Here is a 22,121-nt window from a genome sequence, read left to right on the forward strand (position 1 = left end):
TTCCAGTGCAATCTTCAGAGTTTCTTCTGACATCCATTTTGGTCTTTTCTTCCTCTTCTGTCTTTGTAATGACCGCCTGCACTCTTCCTGGATGATACATTTAACATCCTCCCACAACTCATCTGGTCTTCGCTCATTAGTGTTCAAGGCATCAAATCTGTTCCTGAGATGATTCTGAAATTCAGGTGGTATGAAATTAAAGTCATATTTTGGCTCCTGTGGATTCGGTTTAATTTTCCTCAGCTCCAACTTGAACTTGCATATGAGTAGTTGGTGGTCTGTTCCACAATCAGCTCCTGGCCTAGTTTTCACAGCTGATACTACATATTATTAATATCATAATCATCATAACCACTTAAACAAAACCCTGCCACGTGTTATATCTGGCACATCCTTTGATTCTTCTTGAGAAATTAAAAAGTTTAAGGGTTACTACCCTTTTGTAGATGCATAAACACTTTATAAGTACCTTAGTTAATGTTCCTCAAATGCTGTCTATGGAAAATGAACCTAACTGATTCCTAAACCCAAGTTATGAATCACAATGTCCTTAAATTGTGATGTTGATGAAGAGTATTGACTATACCACGGACTGCCAAAAAAATCCCAAACCCAAATTAGTCTTGGAGGAGGTGCAAACGGGGTGCCCGTTAGAGGCTACAATGGTGAAACTTGGCCTCATAGAAATTGGGCATAATATCGGGAGGCTCCTGTCCTTGGGAAAAGACATCGTGCTTGGGAAGGCGAAGGGACAGCAATAGAGAGGGAGGCCCTTCCTGAGATGGGTTGACCCCATGACTGGTGATTGGTTGGAGCCTGACAGAGATTGTCAAGCTGGCACGGCCCAGAGTGGATTCTTTCTGCTGTTCATTGGGTCATTTCTCTGAGATTGTACTGAAAGGAGAATAAGTCAAAATTTACTAGTCTTAAGCATATTTTTCCTTTTTTTAATGATTACTAAAAGATTTATCTAAGCAATAATACATAGTCATCTCTCTCAAAGTTAATAATAGATGTTAAATGGTCGTTCCAATTTCCCTTCCTGGATAAGGGTTTTTTCCTATCTCTCTCGGTTTTGAAAACATAATACCAGAAGACGAAGGCCCCAATGCCCGACACGGCTTCTGTGAGGGAGAGCTTGGGAGTGGGCCTGAAATTGGGAGAGACATTCACTGATCTTGCATAGGTCCAATGAGTCAAGGCAGGATCTTCAATGATTGGCTGGCGGTTGGGGTTGTTGAGCTGAAGTAGATACTCCTGTTAAGCCGGGATTGAATGGCCAGCTGTTTTGACCCTCCCGGGCTTCCGGAGATAGGTCTTATTTGGCTGGGTCGAGGGTAGCAGGTAGGGTGGCCAGACGCAATGGCTTGTGCTTTGGGAATGACATCTTGGCGGCCAACGTATTTTTCTTTAGCGTCTCACTGTCTCTCCCCCTCTCTTTTACCCCCTATTTCTAGGAAAAGGAGATTTAATTGGAGCCAACCTATCAATTAAGGACCAAGTGATCAAAACCAATGCAGATGTGAAGGCGTTGACCTACTGTGACCTGCAGTGCATCATCCTCAAAGGGCTCTTCGAAGTGCTGGACCTTTACCCAGAATACGCCCACAAGTTTGTGGAGGACATTCAGCATGACCTCACCTACAACCTACGGGAGGGCCATGAGAGTGATGTAAGTCTCCCTCGTCCTGTGAGACCCCACCACACAGGCCCTGGAGACCAGGTGTGAGGAAAGGCAGCTGCCCCCACTTCTCTTTGAAAAGCACGTGAATGTGGCTCCTTAACCACTGACTGAGCAACTAAATAGTTAACTAAAGCCAAGCAAGTAGGCCTTCCCTATCAACATTCTAGGGGAATATCATTTGTTTGAAAGACTTCTCTTACCCATCTTTGTTTTTCTTCTTTGTTTATGTCTGTAATGTTTTAGTGATGTGCAGCATTTAGCTAGAAACATTGATGCTCCAAGATGTTTAGATTGATAGCTAGATAGCTAGATAGATGATAGATAGATAAAAGGATGAATGGATAGAGAGAGAGAGAGATTTGGCAGCAGGAGTGGCATCCTCTCCCTAAACAACATGCCTCCGGACACTCTATGAACTGTGAATAATGTCAATAGTTGTAGAGGGGCTTCAGGCCTTTTGTTCATAGGGTCGCTATGAGTTGTGCTCAACTCGAAGGCAATTAACAACAACATTTATATTTTAGAGTAGAGTATATCATTCAGAGATTGCTGTGTTTGTAACTGTGTCTTACTCCACTTGCTAGCTAGCCTGGATTTGTCTAAGAATATTTCTTTTTTCCCCACCAGAACCCAAAACAGTCGATTGTACTCTGTAGATGTCTTAAAATGGCTAAATATGCGTCGAAGGAGGCCAGCCAAGAATTGTCACACAGAAAGCATAAGGAACATTTTATGAAATTATGAATTTGCCGTGTGTTTCAGTTTATATAAACAGTTCTCCTGTCAAAATATGTCCTGTGCTACATCCTGGGATTAGCAAGTCATGAGTGTGACTTCCTTAGACGTGTCAGAGAGACAAATGATTTAATAGCGATGATTGTTGAGAGGCAAGCCCACGCTGCCCCTTGGACTTAAAATAATTTTTGCTGTTTGTCCTAGACGTTTGCAGCCTTCATTTCCACCTCAGGAGTTTAAGAAGCTATTCGATCCTATAGACATTATGTTAGTCCTTCCTGTTAGCAATGTTGTTGTTGTTATGTGCCATCGAGTCGTTTGCGACTCCTAGCGACCCTATGTACAAGAGCCCTAAATGCTGTTCTATCCTGTGCCAACCTCGCCTTCTCAAACACACTCATTCCCACCACTCCACTCACAGAATCGATCCATCTCATTGAGGGTCTTCCTCTCCTGCGCTGTCCTTCCACTCTCCCAAACATGATGTCCCTCTCCAAGGACCAGCCCCTCCTTGCAACATGCCCAAAGTATGTCAGACGAAGCTTCAGAATCTTTGACTCCAGGGAACATTCTGGCTTCACCCTCTCCAGGACAACCCTGTTTGTTCTCCTAGCAGTCCATGGTATATTCAACACTCTCTCCAGCATCACAACTCAAAGGCATCAATTCTCTTTCTATCATCCCTATTCACTGTCCAACTCTCTGATGCATAGCACGTAATTGCAAAGACTATAGCCTGGATCAGGCGCACCTTAGTCTCCAGCCTGACATCATGACTCTTCAGTACTCTTGAGAGGTCCCTTACAGCTGACTTTCCCAATGCAATTCATCTCCTGATTTCCTGGCTGCTGTTACCAAGAGTGTTGACTGTGGAACCAAGTAAACAAAAACTGTTAACTATCTGTTAGGAATAGAGAGAGAAAACACAGATTGTATATTCATTTATCTTTGCTGGAGATATTGAAGGTGGTTGTTAAGTACCATTGAGTTGGATCTGACCCTCTAGCAGGTTTTCAGAGGCAGTTAATTGCATGGGAGGAGATTGCCCATCTTTGTCCCATGAAACAACTGGTGGATTTGAACCAAGTGCCTTGGGGATTGCAGCACAGCTTCTTACCACCAAGCCACCAGAGCTCTCCCTGGAGATACTAGTGCCAATCAATATATAAACCGTATCCCTAGATTACCACCTTGGTGTTCATGAATCTTTCTACTGGTGATGACATGCAATGGAACACTAGTATTTATTTGATAACTGTTATGTGCTAAGTATTTTGTGACAATTTATTTCCATAGAAAAGAAAACAGGCTCAGAGTGACCAAGGCATAGGAATCTGATCACCCAAGTGTGCTGGCAGGGACTGAGGTAAACACCGGTGTCCGATTTTAGTACCTATCCTCTTTCTATTAAAAAATGTACCTCTTTTTCTGGAAGACACCATCCTTATTTTTTTTTTTTTCATTCAATAGGTTGCTTTTTTTTTAACTACAGGCATTGGGGGAGGGTGGACACTTAATTAGAGGGTCACACAATTTGATGGTTGGAGGGCGTGGTGGGTAAAGGAAAAGGGAAAGATCCCGTGTGAAAAACAACGGATACGAACTTTAAGTAAACCAGTATAAAAGAACCATTTTATTAAAAGAATATAAACAGAACAAACAAACAAACAAACCCAACAGGCACTTTACAATTTAAAGCAGCATTTCTGAAAGAGGAAGATGAGTTACTGAAAGGGAGACAAGCAGAGAAAAATGGGAAATACTGGCTCTCAAGCCATACTTTCTGTTCATTTAACTATTTTTGAAATGAAATTTAGCTTGATTTTAAAAGATATCCTTTTTGGTCATTAATTGTAGTGATCTGAAAATCTTTAAATGGAACTGCAGTCTGAGTCTCTTATGGAACTCTTTAATGGTCTGTTATTTCCTTTGTTTCTCTTTTTTTCCCCCTACTTGGTCATTTCATCTTTCCCCCCCCCCTTTAACATGCATAATAGCCTCCCTAAAGCTGCCTCCCAAAAGGTTGGGGTTCATCCTTTACTTTCCAGAGGTGTTCCCCCCCTTTTCCTCTTTCCGTTTCTCTTTAACACTTTCTCAGGCTCAGCTCTATCTCTTGTCAGCCATGCCTCCTTTGCATTACCTTAAAAAAACCTCCCACTTGTTTTGCTAAAATAAAAAAATAATAATCATCATTTTATTTAAATGTAGCTATTACCCATGAAAACCGGTTTTCTGTTGCAGGAAGACAGAGAGCATTCCTGTGGATCCCTTTTACCCATCCTGTTGATATTTCGTCTTTGCTTTTGCTAAGCTGATCTCTTCTCATTTCCTTGGTTGTAGTTCTTACTCTTGAGGCACAGGCTGTCTGAACTCTCAGTTAAACTCAGATACTCCCCAAAACCTCTCGTCTTCACAGGCCTCGAACTCCAGCCTGTAGCTCCAGGGAGCTTCATGGCTGACTTCTCAGTCATACAGCTTCCTACCTGCTATTTGCCTCTGAGATTTTGTTAGCATTGCCCTACGCTATGTCTCATGGGAGAAAGGTGTACAGTCTCCTCCCATGTGATCCACAACCTCTGAAAATCCACGGAAGGATCAGCCGTGAGTCTGTTCCAACTTCACAGTAATGAGGGTTTTTCGTTTGAGGCTTTGAATGTTGTAGTCATGTACCATCGAGGTGGCACCAGCTCATAGTTGACCGTCACATGGTTCAGAGCAGAAAAATACACGAGCAGAGATTGTCCATCTTTCTGTCTTGGAGAAGCTGGTGGATACGAACCATGTGCCTTCAGGATGGCAGTGGCACCCCTTACCAGAGATGCAGTGAATGCTCAAGTTGAAAGAAGATAAAGAACCAGCCGTTACAGAGTGGACTTCTGTTATAGCAGTAACCTCCTGCATCATCACAGTGCATGATCTGTCGAGCCGAGCTGCTGGGCCGCATTGGTATCTCCCTGGAGGCTCCTTGCAGGAGAGATTTGGCAATCTGCTTCTGAAAGTCGGCCTCTGGATAACAACTCCGCAGAGCAGCTCTGCTCTGACACACGTGAAGTCGCCTCATCGCACTTACAGGTTAACTAGTGCCGGTTCCCGCCCTGTGACCTCTTCTCCAGGACTCTACTCCTCAAGGCCCAGGTGCTTTGGGAGCACCCATTGTAGGGTCTGCTGGGGGTCTCTTCCCGATCGAATACCTCCACCAACAAGGCGGAGGTCAGAGCCCGTCTCAAAACCAAAGTTTAATACATGTTCAGTGAATAGACTAATGGCTTAAAAAAAAACCACAAATTACTTGGAGAACTAGAACTGATGTAAACTTTTGAGAAACTGAAGAAAGACTTGAAAAAGTAACCTGTCTGGCCAGGATAAATGGAGTCTAAAATGAAATTCTAAGACAGTTTAGAATACTATCCCTTAGAAATAACAAAGTCAGAGAAAGAGTCAACAGTAAGACTTAAAGAACAAATTGAAAAAAAAACAACTAAATTGAAGAACAGAAATTTTTCACTTTCCACTAGTTAAGGACAAGAGGTTTCCTAAAGCCATAGGAGAAATTTTAGATGAAAAATTGGGTTTGAAAGAAGGATAATACAATCCTTCCTAGTGATTTTATAGTAAGCAAGTGAAATTGTTAAGATAAAAGGGAATCTGCCTTTAAATATAAGCCAACTTTTCCATTTTCCGTGCAGACAAGCTGTTTTTTACCTCTCTTTACTTTTATTTGTAAAGTCAGGCGACTATAATTCTTTTGAGCTACATGTGGAATTTTCATGTGCAAAATGTCAGGGTCAGCTTCTAAATGGTTGTAAAGTGTTTCATCAAAATGGAGCATGGAGAACTGTTGCACTTAGCAGCAAAGTGTGAGGTCAGCTCATTCAAAATCATCGTCATCATCTGAACTGACACATAGCTGAGCCGCCAGCAGGAGCCTGTAAATGACACAGGAGGAGACAGTCCGGTCCCTCTTCCTCTCCTACAACTGCTGGTGAATTTGAACAGCCAGAGAGACGCTGCCTTTGGGTTAACAGCACACTTCCTTACAGACTAACCCTTCAGAACTCCACCTGTGATGTAGCCGGGATGGAATCTGGTCAAGAATCTTTCATGTTTCCTTATTAGCATTGTTGTTGTTGTTATGTGCCATCAAGTCACCTGCGATTCATAGTGACCCTATGTACAACAGCCCTAATCCCTGCTCTATCCTGTGCCAGTCTTACCGTTTCCGACACACCCATCCCAATTACCCCAGTCACTGAATCAATCCACCTCATAGAGGGTCTTCCCCTCCTGTGCTGTCCCTCCACCCTCCCAAACATGACGTCCCTCTGCAAGGACTGGTCCTTCCTTGCAACATGTCCAAAGTATGTCAGATAAAGCTTCAGAATCCTTGCCTCCAAGGAGCCACCCAGTTTAAACCTCTGCAAGATGAATCTGTTTGTTTTCCTAGCAGTCCACTGTACCCTCCCTCAATACTCTTCTCCAACACCACATTTCAAAGGTATCAATTCTCCTTCCATCTTCCCTAGTCATTATTGTCCAGATCTGAAAACACTATTATTAGCATTGTTGTTGTTCTTATGTGCCGCCGAGTTGCTTGCGACTCATAGTGACCCTACGTACAACAGCCCTAAACTCTGCTCTGTCCTGTGCCAATCGCACTGTCTCTGACACTCCCATCCCGATTATCCCAGTCACTGAATCTTATTAGCATTAACCTTAAAAATATTGAAGCATGAATACGTATTTCTGCTAGGGTCTGGACACTATAGCTTTAATGTTTAATCTGCAAAGGCAAATCTTTATCTTCTGTTTTGTATTTTCAGAAGGCAGATTCCATCTGCAGCATGCTGTTGTTGTTGTTGTTGTTAGGTGCTGTAGAGTCGAGTCTGACCCATAGTGACTCTGTGAACAACAGATCGGAACCCTGTCCTATCGTGTGCCCTCTTCATACCTCCTGACACACTAAAACCCACTACAGCAGTCACCGTGTCAGTCCACCTGACCCAGGGTCTTCCTCTCCTTCACCGACCCTCTACCATTAAGAGCGTCACATCCTTCTCCAAGGAATAGCCCTTCCTAGTGATGTCCCCAAAGCATGTGAGGTGAAACCTTATCATCTTTGAATCCAAACAGCACTCTGGCTGCACCCTCTCCAAGATGTGTTGTTGTTGTTGTTCTTTTGGCAATCTGTGGGATGGTCCGCATCCTTCTCCACCACCGTAGCTCGCCAAAGTCATCAATTCTTCTTCTGTCGTCCTTATTCATTGTCCAGCTCTCAGATGCATAGCAGGTGATCAAAAAGACCATCACTTAAATCAGACACACCTTGGTCCTCAAACTGACATTCCTTATCAGTAATTTGGAGAACCTAACTGCCGGCTTTTGCAGTGCAATACATCTCCTGAGTTCCTAACTCTTGGTACCAACGGTGTTAATTGTGGATCCGAGTAAAATAAAGTTGTTGACAATTTCAGTCTTTTATCCATCTATCGTGATGTTTGCTATCAGTCTAGTGGTAAGAATCTTTGTTTTCTTGACATTGAGGTACAATCCACATTGAAGGTTGTATTCGTTGATCTTCTGCAACAAGTGCTTCAAGTTCCCGTCGCCTTCAGCAAGCAAGGTTGTGTCGTCTGCATAATGCAGTTTATTGATGAGTCTCCCTCCAATCCTGATGCCACATTTCTCCTCATAGAGTTCAGCTTCTCAAGTAATTTACTCAGCAGAAAGATTGCCTAGATACAGAGAAAGAATACAACCTGAGCGCACTCCCTTCCTTATCTTTGAACCAAGTAGTGTTCCCTCCCTGTGTTTGCACAGCAGCCTCCAGCAGTAAGGATAGCATGAGGAAAGACACCTGGTCCCCACGTGCTGTTTGTTGGCTTGTTCCCCCTTGCCCTGCTTGGCACTAGCCAGTTTCTTACATCCTGAATCTGTCCTCTATCCACGAAGCTCAACTCCAAGCTTCTCGCTAAGACAAGATCGAGGATCCATTTCAAGTAGAGTGTTTGGTGGGCCAACATCACTTGCCTCCAGTGGGACTGTCTGACACTTCAGTTTGAATCGAGGATGTGCTGACAGGCGATCTATTTCCAAAGGAAGGACTTGCTTTAAATGTCATGCCCGTGTCAGTCTGAAATACATTCAGGCCGCTTGGAAGCAATTTTCTTGAAAATGAGATGCTAAATAGTAATAATTTTCAAAATCCTCTCTGTCACCCCAGACACCTAACTCTTCAAGAGTAGCCTGCGTAGGTGTGTAGCTGCTAGCGCAGGCTTGTGTAACAGGAGAACGCAATTAATGCTGCACCTACTTGAGATAATTACTCCCAGAAAATTGCATATCGAGGTACTCACCTGTTATGTGATCACGCCTGCTTTCTTTTTGTCGTTCTGGACTCTTCCTTAAGAAGCCCAGTTACTTCCCTCAAGTAATTTACGGTGCACTGTATTCATTATCCTGTCTTTCTGTGGTCTTTAATGTGAGATAGGATGGGAGAAGATCAGTAAGAGCTTGGGACTTTTACTTGGATCTGGCCTATAGCTTATCCACTGAAACTTTTCTTAAACTGGTGTGTTTGAGGGAACGTAGACATGATTGTGGCAAATACAGTACCTCAGAGAAAGAGCTCACATTCCAGCTAGTGTCTCCAGTGGTGCCGAGTAAAGGTTTACTGCTGTTGTTATTCATACACACATGAATGCGTCCTACTGCCCCTGAAAGCCCCAAGGTGATGGGCCCTCTCCTCTCCTCTCCTCCCCTCCCCTCCCCTCCCCTCCTCCTCTCCTCTCCTCTTTCCCCTCCCCCTCCCCTCCTCTCCTCTCCTCTCCTCCTCTCTCCTCTCCCCTTCTCAGAGCATGCCTGTCAAGGCTCACTGCATCATTCCCCTTCTTCTCTCTCAAAGAGGATCTTAAATGAAGACTGAGTTCCATCAGATTCCAAGTGTTTTTTACCTCTAGCCTTAAGATTTGTCTCTCTCACCCAGTTCCTTAACTCAAATATGAATGTGTGTGTGTGTGTGTGTGTGTGTGTGTGTGTGTGTGTTTAATATTTTAAAGAGCTCTGGTGGTCGTGGTAAGGAGCTGCACTGTCACCCCAAAGACAGGCTGTCTGAATCTGCCTGCTCTTCCATAGCAGAGAGGTGGGCAAGCAGTCTCCTTCCGTGTGATTTACAGCATCTGAAATCTCACTGGAGGGTCAGCTCTGAGCCAGGTCTGACTCCAAGGCATATACAACAAGTCCTAAAACAAAGGGAAGAATGACTCTTCCTCTTTGCAAATAGTGGACTTTTCTTTTTAAGTTGTTCTTATTGTAGGCGAGAGCTTGGGGCCATTGTCTGAATGTTGTTGTGTACCATTGAGTTAGAACCCACCCAAAGTGACCCTCCAGGGGGCTGTCAGCCTTCTCCCTTGCCTGAATATCCTATTAAGTTTTAAGGTAGTTCAGAAAAACAGGTAGTTTTAAGGTAGAAGATACTGAATTTAAGTAATAGGGTTCCAACTTGAATACGGGGCCAGGGGAGGGAGGGGGGAGGCAAGGAGAATTTTTTTAATAATTTTAATGAGCATTTACAGAGATTTTGGATTTCCATTCATTCATTGCTGCACTTCTCTCCCCGCCCATCCCCCCCCACACCAGTTCGCTCCTCTCTTTCAAAAGTAAAAGAAACACGCAAGGAAAATTTATTATGAAGATCATTATTATCTAATGACAATCAATACACAAACAAACCACCGAGATTTCAGGAGTTAGGATTTCCCCAGCTCTGAACACTGCCTCCTCTAATGTTTCCTTTTCTCTGCATTTCTTCTTCATTCTTCTCTTCTTCCAGACTTGCCATCTTTCTTTGTCCTGAGGGCAGAAAATGATCCCTGGTGCAGCTACTTGATTCAAACAGACAGCCATGAACCCACACTCTTCTAATGGTTTCTAGATTCATATTTGTTGAACCCCAAGTGGTTTTGTTTGACTCCAGCACCCACCCAGATTTCATCAATTCTTATGTGTATATTCAAGGATGGAAAAGAGCCGTGTTGTAACAATGAGGTTTGTTCCAAGGTGCCCCTTTGGGCTGGGGAGTTAAAAGACATGAGCCAGAAAAGGAATGGAAGGAAAATAAAGCAGACTCAATGGTCATGTGACTGTGGTTCTGTTCGTGTCATCGAATTTCTATAGGCTTCTGTGAAATCATATCCCCTCACTATTGGCATAGAAGCCAAATTCATCAATATAAGTGAAAAACAGCACATCGAGTAGAAAACACTTTTTCTTTCTCTCTCAAACCCCCTAAATGACCTTACATTTCATCTCCTCTTGGTTCTTTCCCCGTGTAGCTTTTGCCCATCAAACAGCATGTGGCTGACCCTGCAAAGAGACCAGTCATATTTCTGCGGTGCTTGTATATTACAGCTTGTTTGTAAGCTGAACAGTGAGCAGCTTGAGTTTTAAGCCCCTTGGGGAAGGTTAGTTGGGTTGCGGGAGGCAGAAGATGAAAAGGCCACCTGTCATTCCATAAATAAGACAGAAAAGTGTTTCTTTCACTACTTCCCTGACCGCTCCCTCCCTGCAGGGAACAGCAGATGTTCAACCTGAAATAAAAAAGTGTTTCATTTGCATATGCACACAAACAGGCAGGGCCCAGCCTTTGTGTGTTTCTTGACAGTAAGAAGCTACCAACTCATCCATAAGCTTCGTTATGCAGACAACATGACCTTGTTTGCTGAAACTGAGGAGGACTTGAAGGATTTGCTGTAGAAGATCAAACACTGCCACCTTCAATGAGGATTCCATCCCAACCCCAAGAAAACAAAACTTTTCACCACTGGACCAATAGATAATATGATAATAAATGGAGAAAAGATTGAAACTGTCAATGACTTCGTCTTCCTTGGATTCACAATCAATTCATCTGGTACCACGAGATGTATTACAATGGGAAGTGTGTAGTCAGGGACCTCTCCAGTGATGAGAAACAATGATGTTAATTTGAGGACTACGGTGCACTTGAATCAGCCTTTTCAGTCACTTGCTATGCATCTGAAAGCTGAACAAGGAATAAGGATGACAGAAAAAGAGTTGATACCTTTGAGCTGTGGTGTTGAAGGAGAGTCCTGAATATCCCATCAATGACCAAATCAACAAACAAATATGTCTTGGGGAAGGTGCATCTTTTGTGCTTCTAGGAGACAAGGGGATAAAGCTTAATCTTGCATACTTTTGGACATGTATAACAAGTGATTGAAAAGACCATGATCTTTTAGTCCTCAAGCTAATAACACTGTTCCTTCGTAATTTGGAGGCTCAATAATTCTGATAGCTTAGTGGCTAGAAATTGCACTGCCAATACAAAGTGACACGGTTCAAATCCACTCTATGGGAGAAAAATGGGCAAACTCCTCCCAATTTATTGGCTCTGAAAACCACTGCAGGGTTCATTATGGGTCAGTTCCAACTCCATGGTTGACCACAACAGCAACATATGCATCATTGTTCCTCCTCTCGGGACTCCGGTTTTTAGAGTGAATTTGTGAAATCTGTGTCATCGCTTCAAGTGCACAAAATAGCATCTGAATCTCTCTCTTCCAATCTCGTAAGACGTTGGAAGTCTTGGTAGTGAAACAAATCTCTTCGGGGTGTGAATAAGTCACATTTAGTAAAATATAACACCTCTGTGTTATTTCTTGTAGAAGCAGATGTATATGTTATACAGCAGTGTTGAGAACACAAGGGAAAGAAGCGATGCATTTATATTACTGCTCACATTTCTTATTCACTCTGCAGATAGTTGTGGATGTGTTAGGTCCTTTTAAAAATGTAATCGTATTCTGTCTTTTGCTCAAGAATTTTGTCTCCCAGGACTTGTAAGAATAATCCTGAATGTATTACGGTTGTATCCGTTTCACTGGTTGGGGCTGTGCCCCTCAAGTCATGCTCCCCACGTCATCGAGGGGCTTGTCTACTATTTCTCTGACTAGTTCTTTAATCCCAAACTCAAACTCGATAGGTACCGTATCGAGTCAGTGGGTAGTCTGATTAAAGCATTTATAAATGAGCTAAATTGTTGAAAATGAAATTTAAATTAAAAGCTAATTACAAAATCCCAGGGCAAACACCTTTAATAGTGCTTTTTTTGTGTGAAGTTGTCCCAAAGGGTGCAGACAGCCAAGCGGATGACACATGGCCGAGTCAGTCAGCTTTCTCTGCGCACTGACTGCGCTCCGTGGGCAGATCTGGAAGGCTGCAGTTGGAGCAGATCGGAGACCTGTATCTGCTCACCAGTTAAGTGTGCGTTCTGGGATGCCAGGAGAGAGAGAGGGGCCAGGTTCAAGTGGAGCAAACAGAAGCCTTGTGTTCAGAAACATGAAACAAATGAGATGCCAAGCTGGGGAGACTGATGTGCTTTGAAATTACACATTGGAAGACCAACACGTGGTATAGCTGACAACTCTGAAGGGGAGGGGACCCCCAGAAAGATGTTTTACTTCTGTCAAATATATTGGGATTGAAACAGATTTGGTTTCCCCGTCATTGAGAAACTTCCTGATTAAAGAAAATTCCGAGATGAACATCTGCCGGATGCTAAGCGTTTAGTGTTGTGGTAATCCCACTTCTCTCTGCTGTTGAGATTAAGGTCTTTAAAATCAGAGCATATGGTGACCAATCTGTGTCACTGCATTTTGCTGGCATTCATAAATAGTCCCAAGTCTGTCTGATTCTAAAGAAGCATATTAATATTCCAGGTTTATTCCAGGTTACACAGCTTATATTTTTTCCTTGGAGACTATCAATCACCCTTCCTTCTTGATGATACAAAATATTATTATATGTGGAGGGAGATAAAAATATTCTGGGAAAAAATAGCAGTGAATGAAGAGTGAGGGAAAAACCTGTGTTCCAGCCTTAGCGTGCATACTTGGTTGTGTAACTTTGAACGAATTGCTTCCAGTCAATGACCTGTGACAGGGTGTCTATAAGAAAATGTATCTGTTAGGTCAGGCTACGTGCTAGAACAGCTGACCCTCAGATCTTGATACTGGTGTTCAGATGGTAACATTTTCCATGGTGTCCAAGGACCAGGCTCCTTCTGAATTTACCTGATCGTAATTCCTGTTGAGGAAAGTTTGTCTACATTGTAAAAGATACTCCACCACACTTGAGCACTTGTTTTTATCCTGCATGTGTGTGTCTGTTTATGTTAGTGTTGTGTTTTTGCTTTGCTTCTATGGGAATATGTTTGCCAGGAGACAGAATTGGCAGAATTGTTAGTGCTATATGCTGTCAAGTTCACGGTGACTCCCACAGACCCTATGAACAAATGGCACTAAACCTTGCCCTATCCTGTGCCAACCGCATCATCTCACATACATGGGCCCATTGTTACGGTCACTCTGCTGATCCATCTCGCGGGTCATCTTCTCCTTCGATGACCCTCCTACTTTGCAAAAATGGTATCTTTTTCCAAGAATTTACCCCTTTTAACAAAATGCCCAATATATATAAGACAGAGGTTCACCATTCTTGCCTCAAAGGAGCACGCTGGTTGCACTTCCTTTGAGATAGATGTGTTGGGCCTTTAGGCAGTCCTTGGAATATTCCGTACTCTTCCCCACAACTCAAGGGCATTGATTCTTTACATCCACAGTCATTGTCCAACTTTTAGATGCATAGCATGTAACTGAAAAGATCAGATACACTTGGTATTTAAACTGACATGACTGCTCCTTAACACATTGGAGCGGTGCATGACAGCAGATTTCTCCAGCACCAAACATCTTTTGATTTCTTGACTTCTGATACCAAGGGTGTTGATTATGGATCTGAGCAAGATGAAATAGTTAGCAACTTCAATCTTTACTCCTTCTATGATTATGTTGCCAGTTAGCCCAGTGGTGAGGATTTTTGGTTTTTACTACAATCCGGGTTATGCAGATGACACAAACCTGCTTGCTGAAACTGAGGAGGACCTGAAGCACTTGCTGCAGAGGGTCAAGGACTGCAGTCTTCAATATGGATTGAAGCTCAATATCAAGAAAACAAAGATTCTCACCACTGGGCCAATGGGCAGCATCATAATGGATGATGAAGAGATTGGGATTGTCAACAGCTTCAATTTGGTTGGCTCTACAATCAACACTCTTAATACCAGCAGTCAGGAAATGAAAAGATTAATTGCATTAGGAAAATCTGCTGTCAGAAGCCTCTTCAAAGTACTGAAAAGCAACGATATCAGTTTGGAGACTAACGTGTGCCTGATACAGGCCATGATCTTTGCAGTTATTTGCTAGGCATCAGAGAGCTGGACAATGACTAGGGCTAACTAATGCCTTTGAGCTGTGGTACAGGAGAAGAGTATTGAATATACCATGGACTGCTAGGAGAACAAACAGGTTCATCCTGTTTGTTTAGAGAGGGTGAGCCAGGCTGCTCCTTGAAGGCAAAGATTCTTTGGACATGTTACAAGGAAGGATCCATCCTTGGAGAGGGACGTCATACAAGGGAAGGTGGAGGCACAGCACAGAAGAAGACCCTCATTGAGGTGGATTGATTCAATGACTGGGGTAATGGGGAGAGGCGTGTCCGAGACAATAAGATTGGAATGAGATAGAGCAGGGTTTAGGGCTATTGTGCACAGGGTTGCTATGAGTCACAGGCAACTCAACTGCACATAACAACAACATTTTAATAAAAGCTCTACTAATGCCAGGAAATCAAGAGACAAATTGCATTGGGAAAGTCAGCTGTCAGGGACCTCTCCAGAGTACTGAAGAGCAATGATATCACCCTGGACACCAAGGTGCGCCTGATCCAGGCCATAGTCTTCACTATTGCATGCTATGCCTCAGAGAGTTGGACAGTGGCTAGGGATGATAGAAAGAGAATTGATGTCTTTGAGCTGTGGTGCTGGAGCAAAATGTTGAATATACCATGGACTGCTAGGAGAACAAACAGGTTTGTCCTATAAACGGTAAAACCGTGCTGCTCCTTGGAGGCAAGAATTCTGAAGCTTCATCTGACATATTTTCGACATGTTGCAAGGTTGGATCAGTCCTTGGAGAGGGACGTCATACTTGGGAGGGTGGAGGGACAGCGCAGGAGAGGAAGACCCCTGATGAACTGGATTGATTCAGTGACTGGGGTAATGACGGTAGGTGTGTTGGAGACAGTGAGATTGGTGCAAGATAGAGCAGGGTTTAGGGCTGTTGAACATAGGGTCGCTAGGAGTCACAGGTGACTCAAGGGCACTTAACAACAACATATAATAAAAGCGCTACTAACATTGTCAGGAATAACACTCCTTGTGCTTACATAAAGAGACTTCTGTCTTAAAATGTGTTTGATCAAATACATAGGATGCCTTACCACTTCATTGTTACAAACCTTTATAGAGTCTCTTCTTGGTTGCTATGATTGAATAAGTATAAACCAAGCCACGTGGCTCAGATAGGCAAAGCAGCCCTTTTCTGTTGCTAGTTCAAATAGACTTCCTGGGCAGCAAATTAGGCATTTGATATTAACACTAGAAATACCACTGGGCGTTGTGGTACCCAAATTTCTCACACTCAGTTGAGCATCTTTCGTAACAGACCTGGTTTGGAACCAAAGTACTCAGCATGTCTCCTGAAAACCTTGTGAAACCAGCTATTGTGTTTCCTTACAATTACACAGTGGCTGATTTTACAAGCTATCCATGCGCCATTGTACCCTAATCAGAAGTGGGTCATTGCGGGGCATGGGATCTCAGCTCAGCGTAATGGGTTTAAACTGCATGAATTCTTTTAGCACAGATTATTCTGTTGAACTTCCAAATCACTGAGTTGGGACATGACTCCTTAAGCCTAAAGTCATTGTTCAGGGATTTCTAGTTCCTTCTTTTTACTTAATCTCTTTACATGCCTTTCTCTTTATTCTTTTTAGGGTGATATATATGACCTATTAATAAATAATTCTCTGCCACTCAAAATCACTTCATATTTTTAAATTTTTAAACCCATAACAGACTATTTTAATTTTTTATTACAATGTCTTGTAATTTTTATGTTTGAATTCAGAATTAGGGAATTAAAATTGGACTTGAGTGAATTTACATAAATTTGTAATGTCTTGTTGACTATTAAGGCATTATGGACATTTGAAGAGGTGTTACTATATTTAAATGAGAAGACAAAGGATTTGAAAAAAAAAATAGAAAGTCAAGGCGTTTTTATCTAAAATAGTGCTGAAACTAAAAATATGTTTTTTATGGCATATAATGGCAACCTACCAGAAAAAGCCCTGGTGTGTCCACTTGCCATACAGCGGTAACTTGTGGTCACTATGAAGCTAAACACTGTGGCACTGATGAGGCAAATGTGATAATGGTTACCCAGGGTGGACATTGTTTGGTGGAGCTCCCCAATTAAAGCAAGCTTGGAAGCAGGAGTGACATCCACTTCTGAAATGGCTTGTCTCCAGAAACTCTATGAACCTGGAGAAAGGATGAAGTTATACAAGTGTTGAGGACTTTCATTCATAGAGTTGCTATGAGTCACCCACGACTCAAAAGCACTTAACAACAAATAACAACAATCAGAAAAAGGGTTTGGGACAAATTGATGTTTAATAGTTTTAAAGTCCATTTGTCAGGGAGTCTTATTTATAAGATTATTATATGTATTATTATATTATATATAATTACTATTGCTAAGAAATAAATGTTAAATACTTATATCTGAATTTGAACAAATTTATCTTTGTGAAGGTTTAAGCTAACAATTGATGATTAGAAATACTAGATAATTGATGTAAAATTATATCCTACCCTATACCCCACCAAGACTCATATGTAATCAGTGTAGCAATAATAATATAATTAACCTCTGTTGAGATGTATGACTCTTTATGCCAGGCCTTGGACTAAGTCCTCACAAATGTTACAACAGGAGGGCTTTTTCCACTCCAGGTTCCGCATGGCAAGTCCTCGTGGACAATGTAATGAGACACTGCATCACCAAGCTGACATCAAATGCTTCCTCCCGACAAAACAAAACCAAACCAAAATACAAGCCCAGAGAAGACTGGAAGCTGAACACCACCAGTCAGTTCCCTTGGGCAGGAACATCAGACAGTAACTGCTGATGGCTTGACTCCAACACGTGCCAACCCTCCCTGGGGTTCCTAAGGCTCTAAGTCTGAATGAGAGCAGACTGTTTCCATCTTCCTCCTGCAGAGATGCTGCTCCACTCAAACCTCTGACCTGTCAGAGTTAGTGCTGTGTTAGCATCGCAATGTGCTGCACACTCTGCCCCAGAGCTGCTTGTCCAAGAGATGGGGACTCTGAAGAGAATTGAGAGACAGAGAGAGAGAGAGAGAAAGAAGGAGGAGGAGGAGGAGGAAGAGGAGGAGAAGAAGGAGAAGGAAGAGAGAGCATGTGCTTGGTATTGGTGAGAGAAAAGAAAAGCGAGTATCATATTAAGACATTTTCCTGTGGCTTTTCGAATGCATTCTCCTTCATATTCCTGAAAGAGATTCTTGAAAGGCACACATACACACCCATTCTTTTCATTCCTTATTGCACTACAGCTCTATGGTGGCCCAGTGTCGGGCATGGCTGTATTTCTGTGGTTTGTTCAATGTACACATAGTGTCTTTTCTATCCCTCAACTGCAGAGATACTGTCATCATTTTCTGAGAGGAGAAAATGAAGATTCAGAGAGGAATTCCACTAACAGCCTGACCGTGGACTATAAGTGGAGGTGACACAGCCCCTCTAGACTAGAGTGGCCCCTGTGAGCATGCTTTTCCTATACAATCATTTTGGAGATGTGGTTAGCATAATCCTGCGGCCACACATGGCAGAACCACAAAATGAAAAATGTCTGGGTCCCTGATTCACTGCTTAGGAAAAACCCCCATCATTTAGGAGTGCACCCCCATCTAACTGAGGCATAAATGAAAGACAAATGCTTTAGTACTTTATTACTTCAATTGTATGTGTATTCTCATTATTGATATAATTCAGTGCCATTCTAGTCCACTGGCTGCTCCGTGAGCGGATGGGAAATCTCCTCTCATGTCACTTACTGCCTCTGAAAATCCACTTGAGTGACAACTATGGGTCAGTTCCGACTCAGTGACACACGGCAACAGCAACATATCAAGAGACGTGTTGTATCAAGAAAAATCTGCTGTCAGGATCTGTCCAAAGTGCTGAAGAGTAATGATATCCGTTTAAACACTAACGTGCTCCTGGTCATGGCATTTTCCATTGCTTCCTGTATTATCTGACAGCTGGACAATGAATAAGGATGTTAGAACATTAATTGATGCTTTTGAATTGTGGATTTGGATAAGAATGCTGAATATCCCATGGATTGAAAAAAAAAAACCAAGTAAGTCTGTCTTGGAGGAAGGACTACCAGGATTCATCCTTGCATACTTCTAGGCAAGGAGGATGAAACTTTGTCTTATGTACTTTGAACCTATTGCCAAGAAGGGCCAGTCTTTGGAGAAAGATATGCTGAGACAGGTGGTCGGTCAGAGAAAGAGAAGAAGCTCCTCAAAGAGATGCGTTGAGGGGAGCTCTGGTGGCCTAGTGGCAAGGAGCTGCAACTATAATCCCAGAGACACACGGTTCGAATCCACCAGTTGCTCTGCCGGAGAAGGAAGGACAGTCTCCTCCTGTACCAGTCAGATCTGATTTGACGGTACACTCACACACACACAAAATAACAATAATAATAAAAAAAGAGATGTGTTGACACAGTAGCTGTACCAATGGGTGCAAGTATGTCACGGTCAGAAGGATGATTCAGGATACGGCAAGGTTCAGATCTGTTACTCCTACGGTGGCTGGGAGGTGTAGTCAGCGCAATAGCATCTAACAATTGACAACGAATAAGTAGCAGGGCCGCAGAAAATCCCATCTTGTTCCACTCTGCCACCTACCTCTTGGATGAGCTGCAAACCTGTGGCACAGAAGCCTTCTCTCTAACAGGTAGTGAAAAAGACCAGTGGCCCCTTCCTACATTAGAGACTCTGTAGTTGGTTCTCCAGCTTTTGACAATCAGCTCTTACTTCAGAGCACAGGACTATTACTTGAATTCTAGTTAGAATACCATTTACTGGGGTGGGAGAAATTTCCTTTATCTTAAATAGCCTGCCATGACCTCCGCACCCCAGATGAACTGAAAACTTTCAAAATCATTCCTCTTTCTTTTTCCATTAAAAACTCATTTTTGTTTCCAACTTTTACAGCCAACAAAAAAACAGGTAATAGAGCCTGTTGCTTGCTTACTGTTTCACAACAGTCTCAGAAATGTCTTCTATAACTGGGTGATGGTCAAATTTTAGACACGTTTCACTGAAAAGTATTGGTGGTGGCGGTTACTGTCAAATCCATTCTGACTTGTGGTGACCTCGTGTGTGTGGAGGAGAACTGCTCCAGAGGGTTCTCCAAGGCTGTGATATTTAGGAAGCCCATCATTGGGTCTGTCCTCCACCGCACCTCTGGGGAGGTCCCTGCCATCAACCTGTCAGCTAATAATCAGGCACTTAAATGTCAACACTTTTTGGGAACTTGTGTGCTATTGAGTCAAAGTCCGCTCACAGCGACCCTCTAGGACCCATTAGAACTGCCCTGCACGGTTTCCCAGGTTGTAATATTTACAGAAACAGACCGTCTCTCCTTTCTCCCTTGAAGTGGATTCAAACTAACAACCCTCAGGTAGCATCCAAGCACTTAACTACTCGGCCATAAGGGCTGCTTCCTTAAAAATTATTGTTGTTAATGAATAACTGGAAACCCTAAGTCTCTCTAAACTTCCATAAAAAATAATTTTTACAAAAACTATAAAAATTTTTGTTGTATACCATCAAGTTGGAACCAACTCCTAGTGGAACCTCTCATGGGCATTCAGAAGTAGTAAATTGCATGGGAAAAACCACTCGTATTTCTCCTATGTAGCACCTGGTGGATTCGAACTGCATGCCTTTGGATTGACAGCACTAAGCCACCAGAGCTCTCTTCATTAAAAGTTAATGCTCCTTTATTCAGAAGACTTTCATTTCTCCAGAGCTTTCCATTCCCCCCTTGTCCTCCTCCTTCCTCTTGCGCTGTATGTATTATCCTACTCATTGGCAGCTCCATTTGTGTCTATGAAGGTGGATCAGAGATTAAAAACGAGCCCCTTGAATTTACTACCTGCCTCTATTCTGTGAGCATTATTGATGTTTTGCTGCAGAGGATGTTGGGATCGTTTGTGGTCTGTGGCGATAGCAGAGAGTATTCATTCATGTTCTCTTTACAGAAAATGACTGCTAATATTGGTTATATTGCTGCCCAGTGAATGAGCTAAAGCCCAGGATAATCGCTCTTCCTGAATGAGGAAGCATGTGCCTTTAATCCGCTTTGTGACTTAATCAATGTGTCGGTTCTAGTGATGCAGAAGATAACGGTGAATCAATCAGAAAGGAGAGCTTTGCAATTTGCATTTCCCAGTTGAGCAGTGAGCTGCAGATAGCGTCCCTGACAGGGCATGTTGGGGCCCTCTGAGAGTCTGTAGTTGAGAGATCATTGGCAGAGCCAGGCATTTCCTATGGGTTTATGTGAGCCAAGTAAGCAATGGAAATTGATTTTCTGCCTTCCTCAGCCCACTGGTGTGATAGGCTCCAACTCAGAATTCATGAATTCCTGGTTTTAGGTTCCACTTATTCTCACTCCTTCTGCTTCTCAAGAGTCAATTGTCTTAATGGTCTGGCTCTTGAAAAGTCCTAGAGAGTAAAGAAAGTTTACTGATTATGCCCACTCACTACTGATAAAATTTTCAAGTCTTCCAAAAGATAAGACCCTCAGCTCCCCCCCCACACACATCTTAAGTCAAAATGCAGAGATGTTTTTTAAAGGGGAGGGGAAATATGAGAAAGAAATCAAAGACTCTGTCTAGGTTCACTTCAAGTTTCAGAGTGTTGTATGCCCATTAAACACATAACCTCTGGACAAGATAGAGGAACTATGAAGAAAGCAAAAGGTCATGACAAAGGCAAGGAAGGAAGAAAAGACCACAATGGATTTCAGAAGAGACTGAAACTTGACTGGAATGAATAGAAGTCAAAACAAAGGAAGAAAGCTGAAGTCAGAGAGTTGAACAGAAGATTTCAAAATGCAGCTGAAGAAAACAAAGCAAAGCAATATTTTTAAAGGGCTCAGAGCTGGGATTAGAAAAGTAAGACGGGAATAGGAAGCTCAGCATTTCCCAAGGTGAAAGAACCGAAGAACAAATTCAAGTCCCAAGTTGTGATACTGAAAGATTCAATAAGCAAAATACAGAAGGATTCAGAAAGTATGAAAAGAAAATGGGAGGAAGGCAGGGAGTCCCGGTACTGAGAAGAATTGGTTGATATCAGACCCTTTCAGAAGGTAGCATATGATCAAGAACGAGTGGTGCTGAGGGGGGAAATCTAAACTGCACTGAAAGTCACGGGCCAAAAATAAGGTCCCAGGAGTTGAGGGGATTTCACTTGAGGTTTCAGGAAATGGATACAACCCTGCTTGTGCTAGGAAATTTGGAAGATGACTACCTGGACAGCTTGGCTGGAAGAGAATCATACTAAAAAAAAAAGTGATCCACAAAATATGTTGTTGCTGTTATGTGCCATCGAGTCATTTCCGAATCATAGCGACTCTATGCACAACAGCTCTAAACCCTGCTCTATCCTGCGCCAACCGCAC

At 42.8% G+C, this 22,121-nt stretch overlaps 1 protein-coding gene across 1 annotated transcript in view; it reads left to right on the forward strand.

Moving 5' to 3' along the window:
- Positions 1 to 22,121, forward strand: part of KCNH8 (potassium voltage-gated channel, subfamily H (eag-related), member 8) — a 427,975-nt gene that overhangs the window by 356,242 nt on the left and 49,612 nt on the right. Inside the window, exon 11 of the mRNA XM_006883339.1 lies at positions 1,458 to 1,672. Coding sequence (XP_006883401.1) covers positions 1,458 to 1,672 — 215 coding nt within the window. The remainder of the gene's footprint in view (positions 1 to 1,457; positions 1,673 to 22,121) is intronic.

This window comes from Elephantulus edwardii, unplaced genomic scaffold (genome assembly GCF_000299155.1).
Source record: "Elephantulus edwardii isolate Elephantulus edwardi_28Jun2011 unplaced genomic scaffold, EleEdw1.0 scaffold00027, whole genome shotgun sequence".
NCBI lineage: Eukaryota > Metazoa > Chordata > Mammalia > Macroscelidea > Macroscelididae > Elephantulus > Elephantulus edwardii.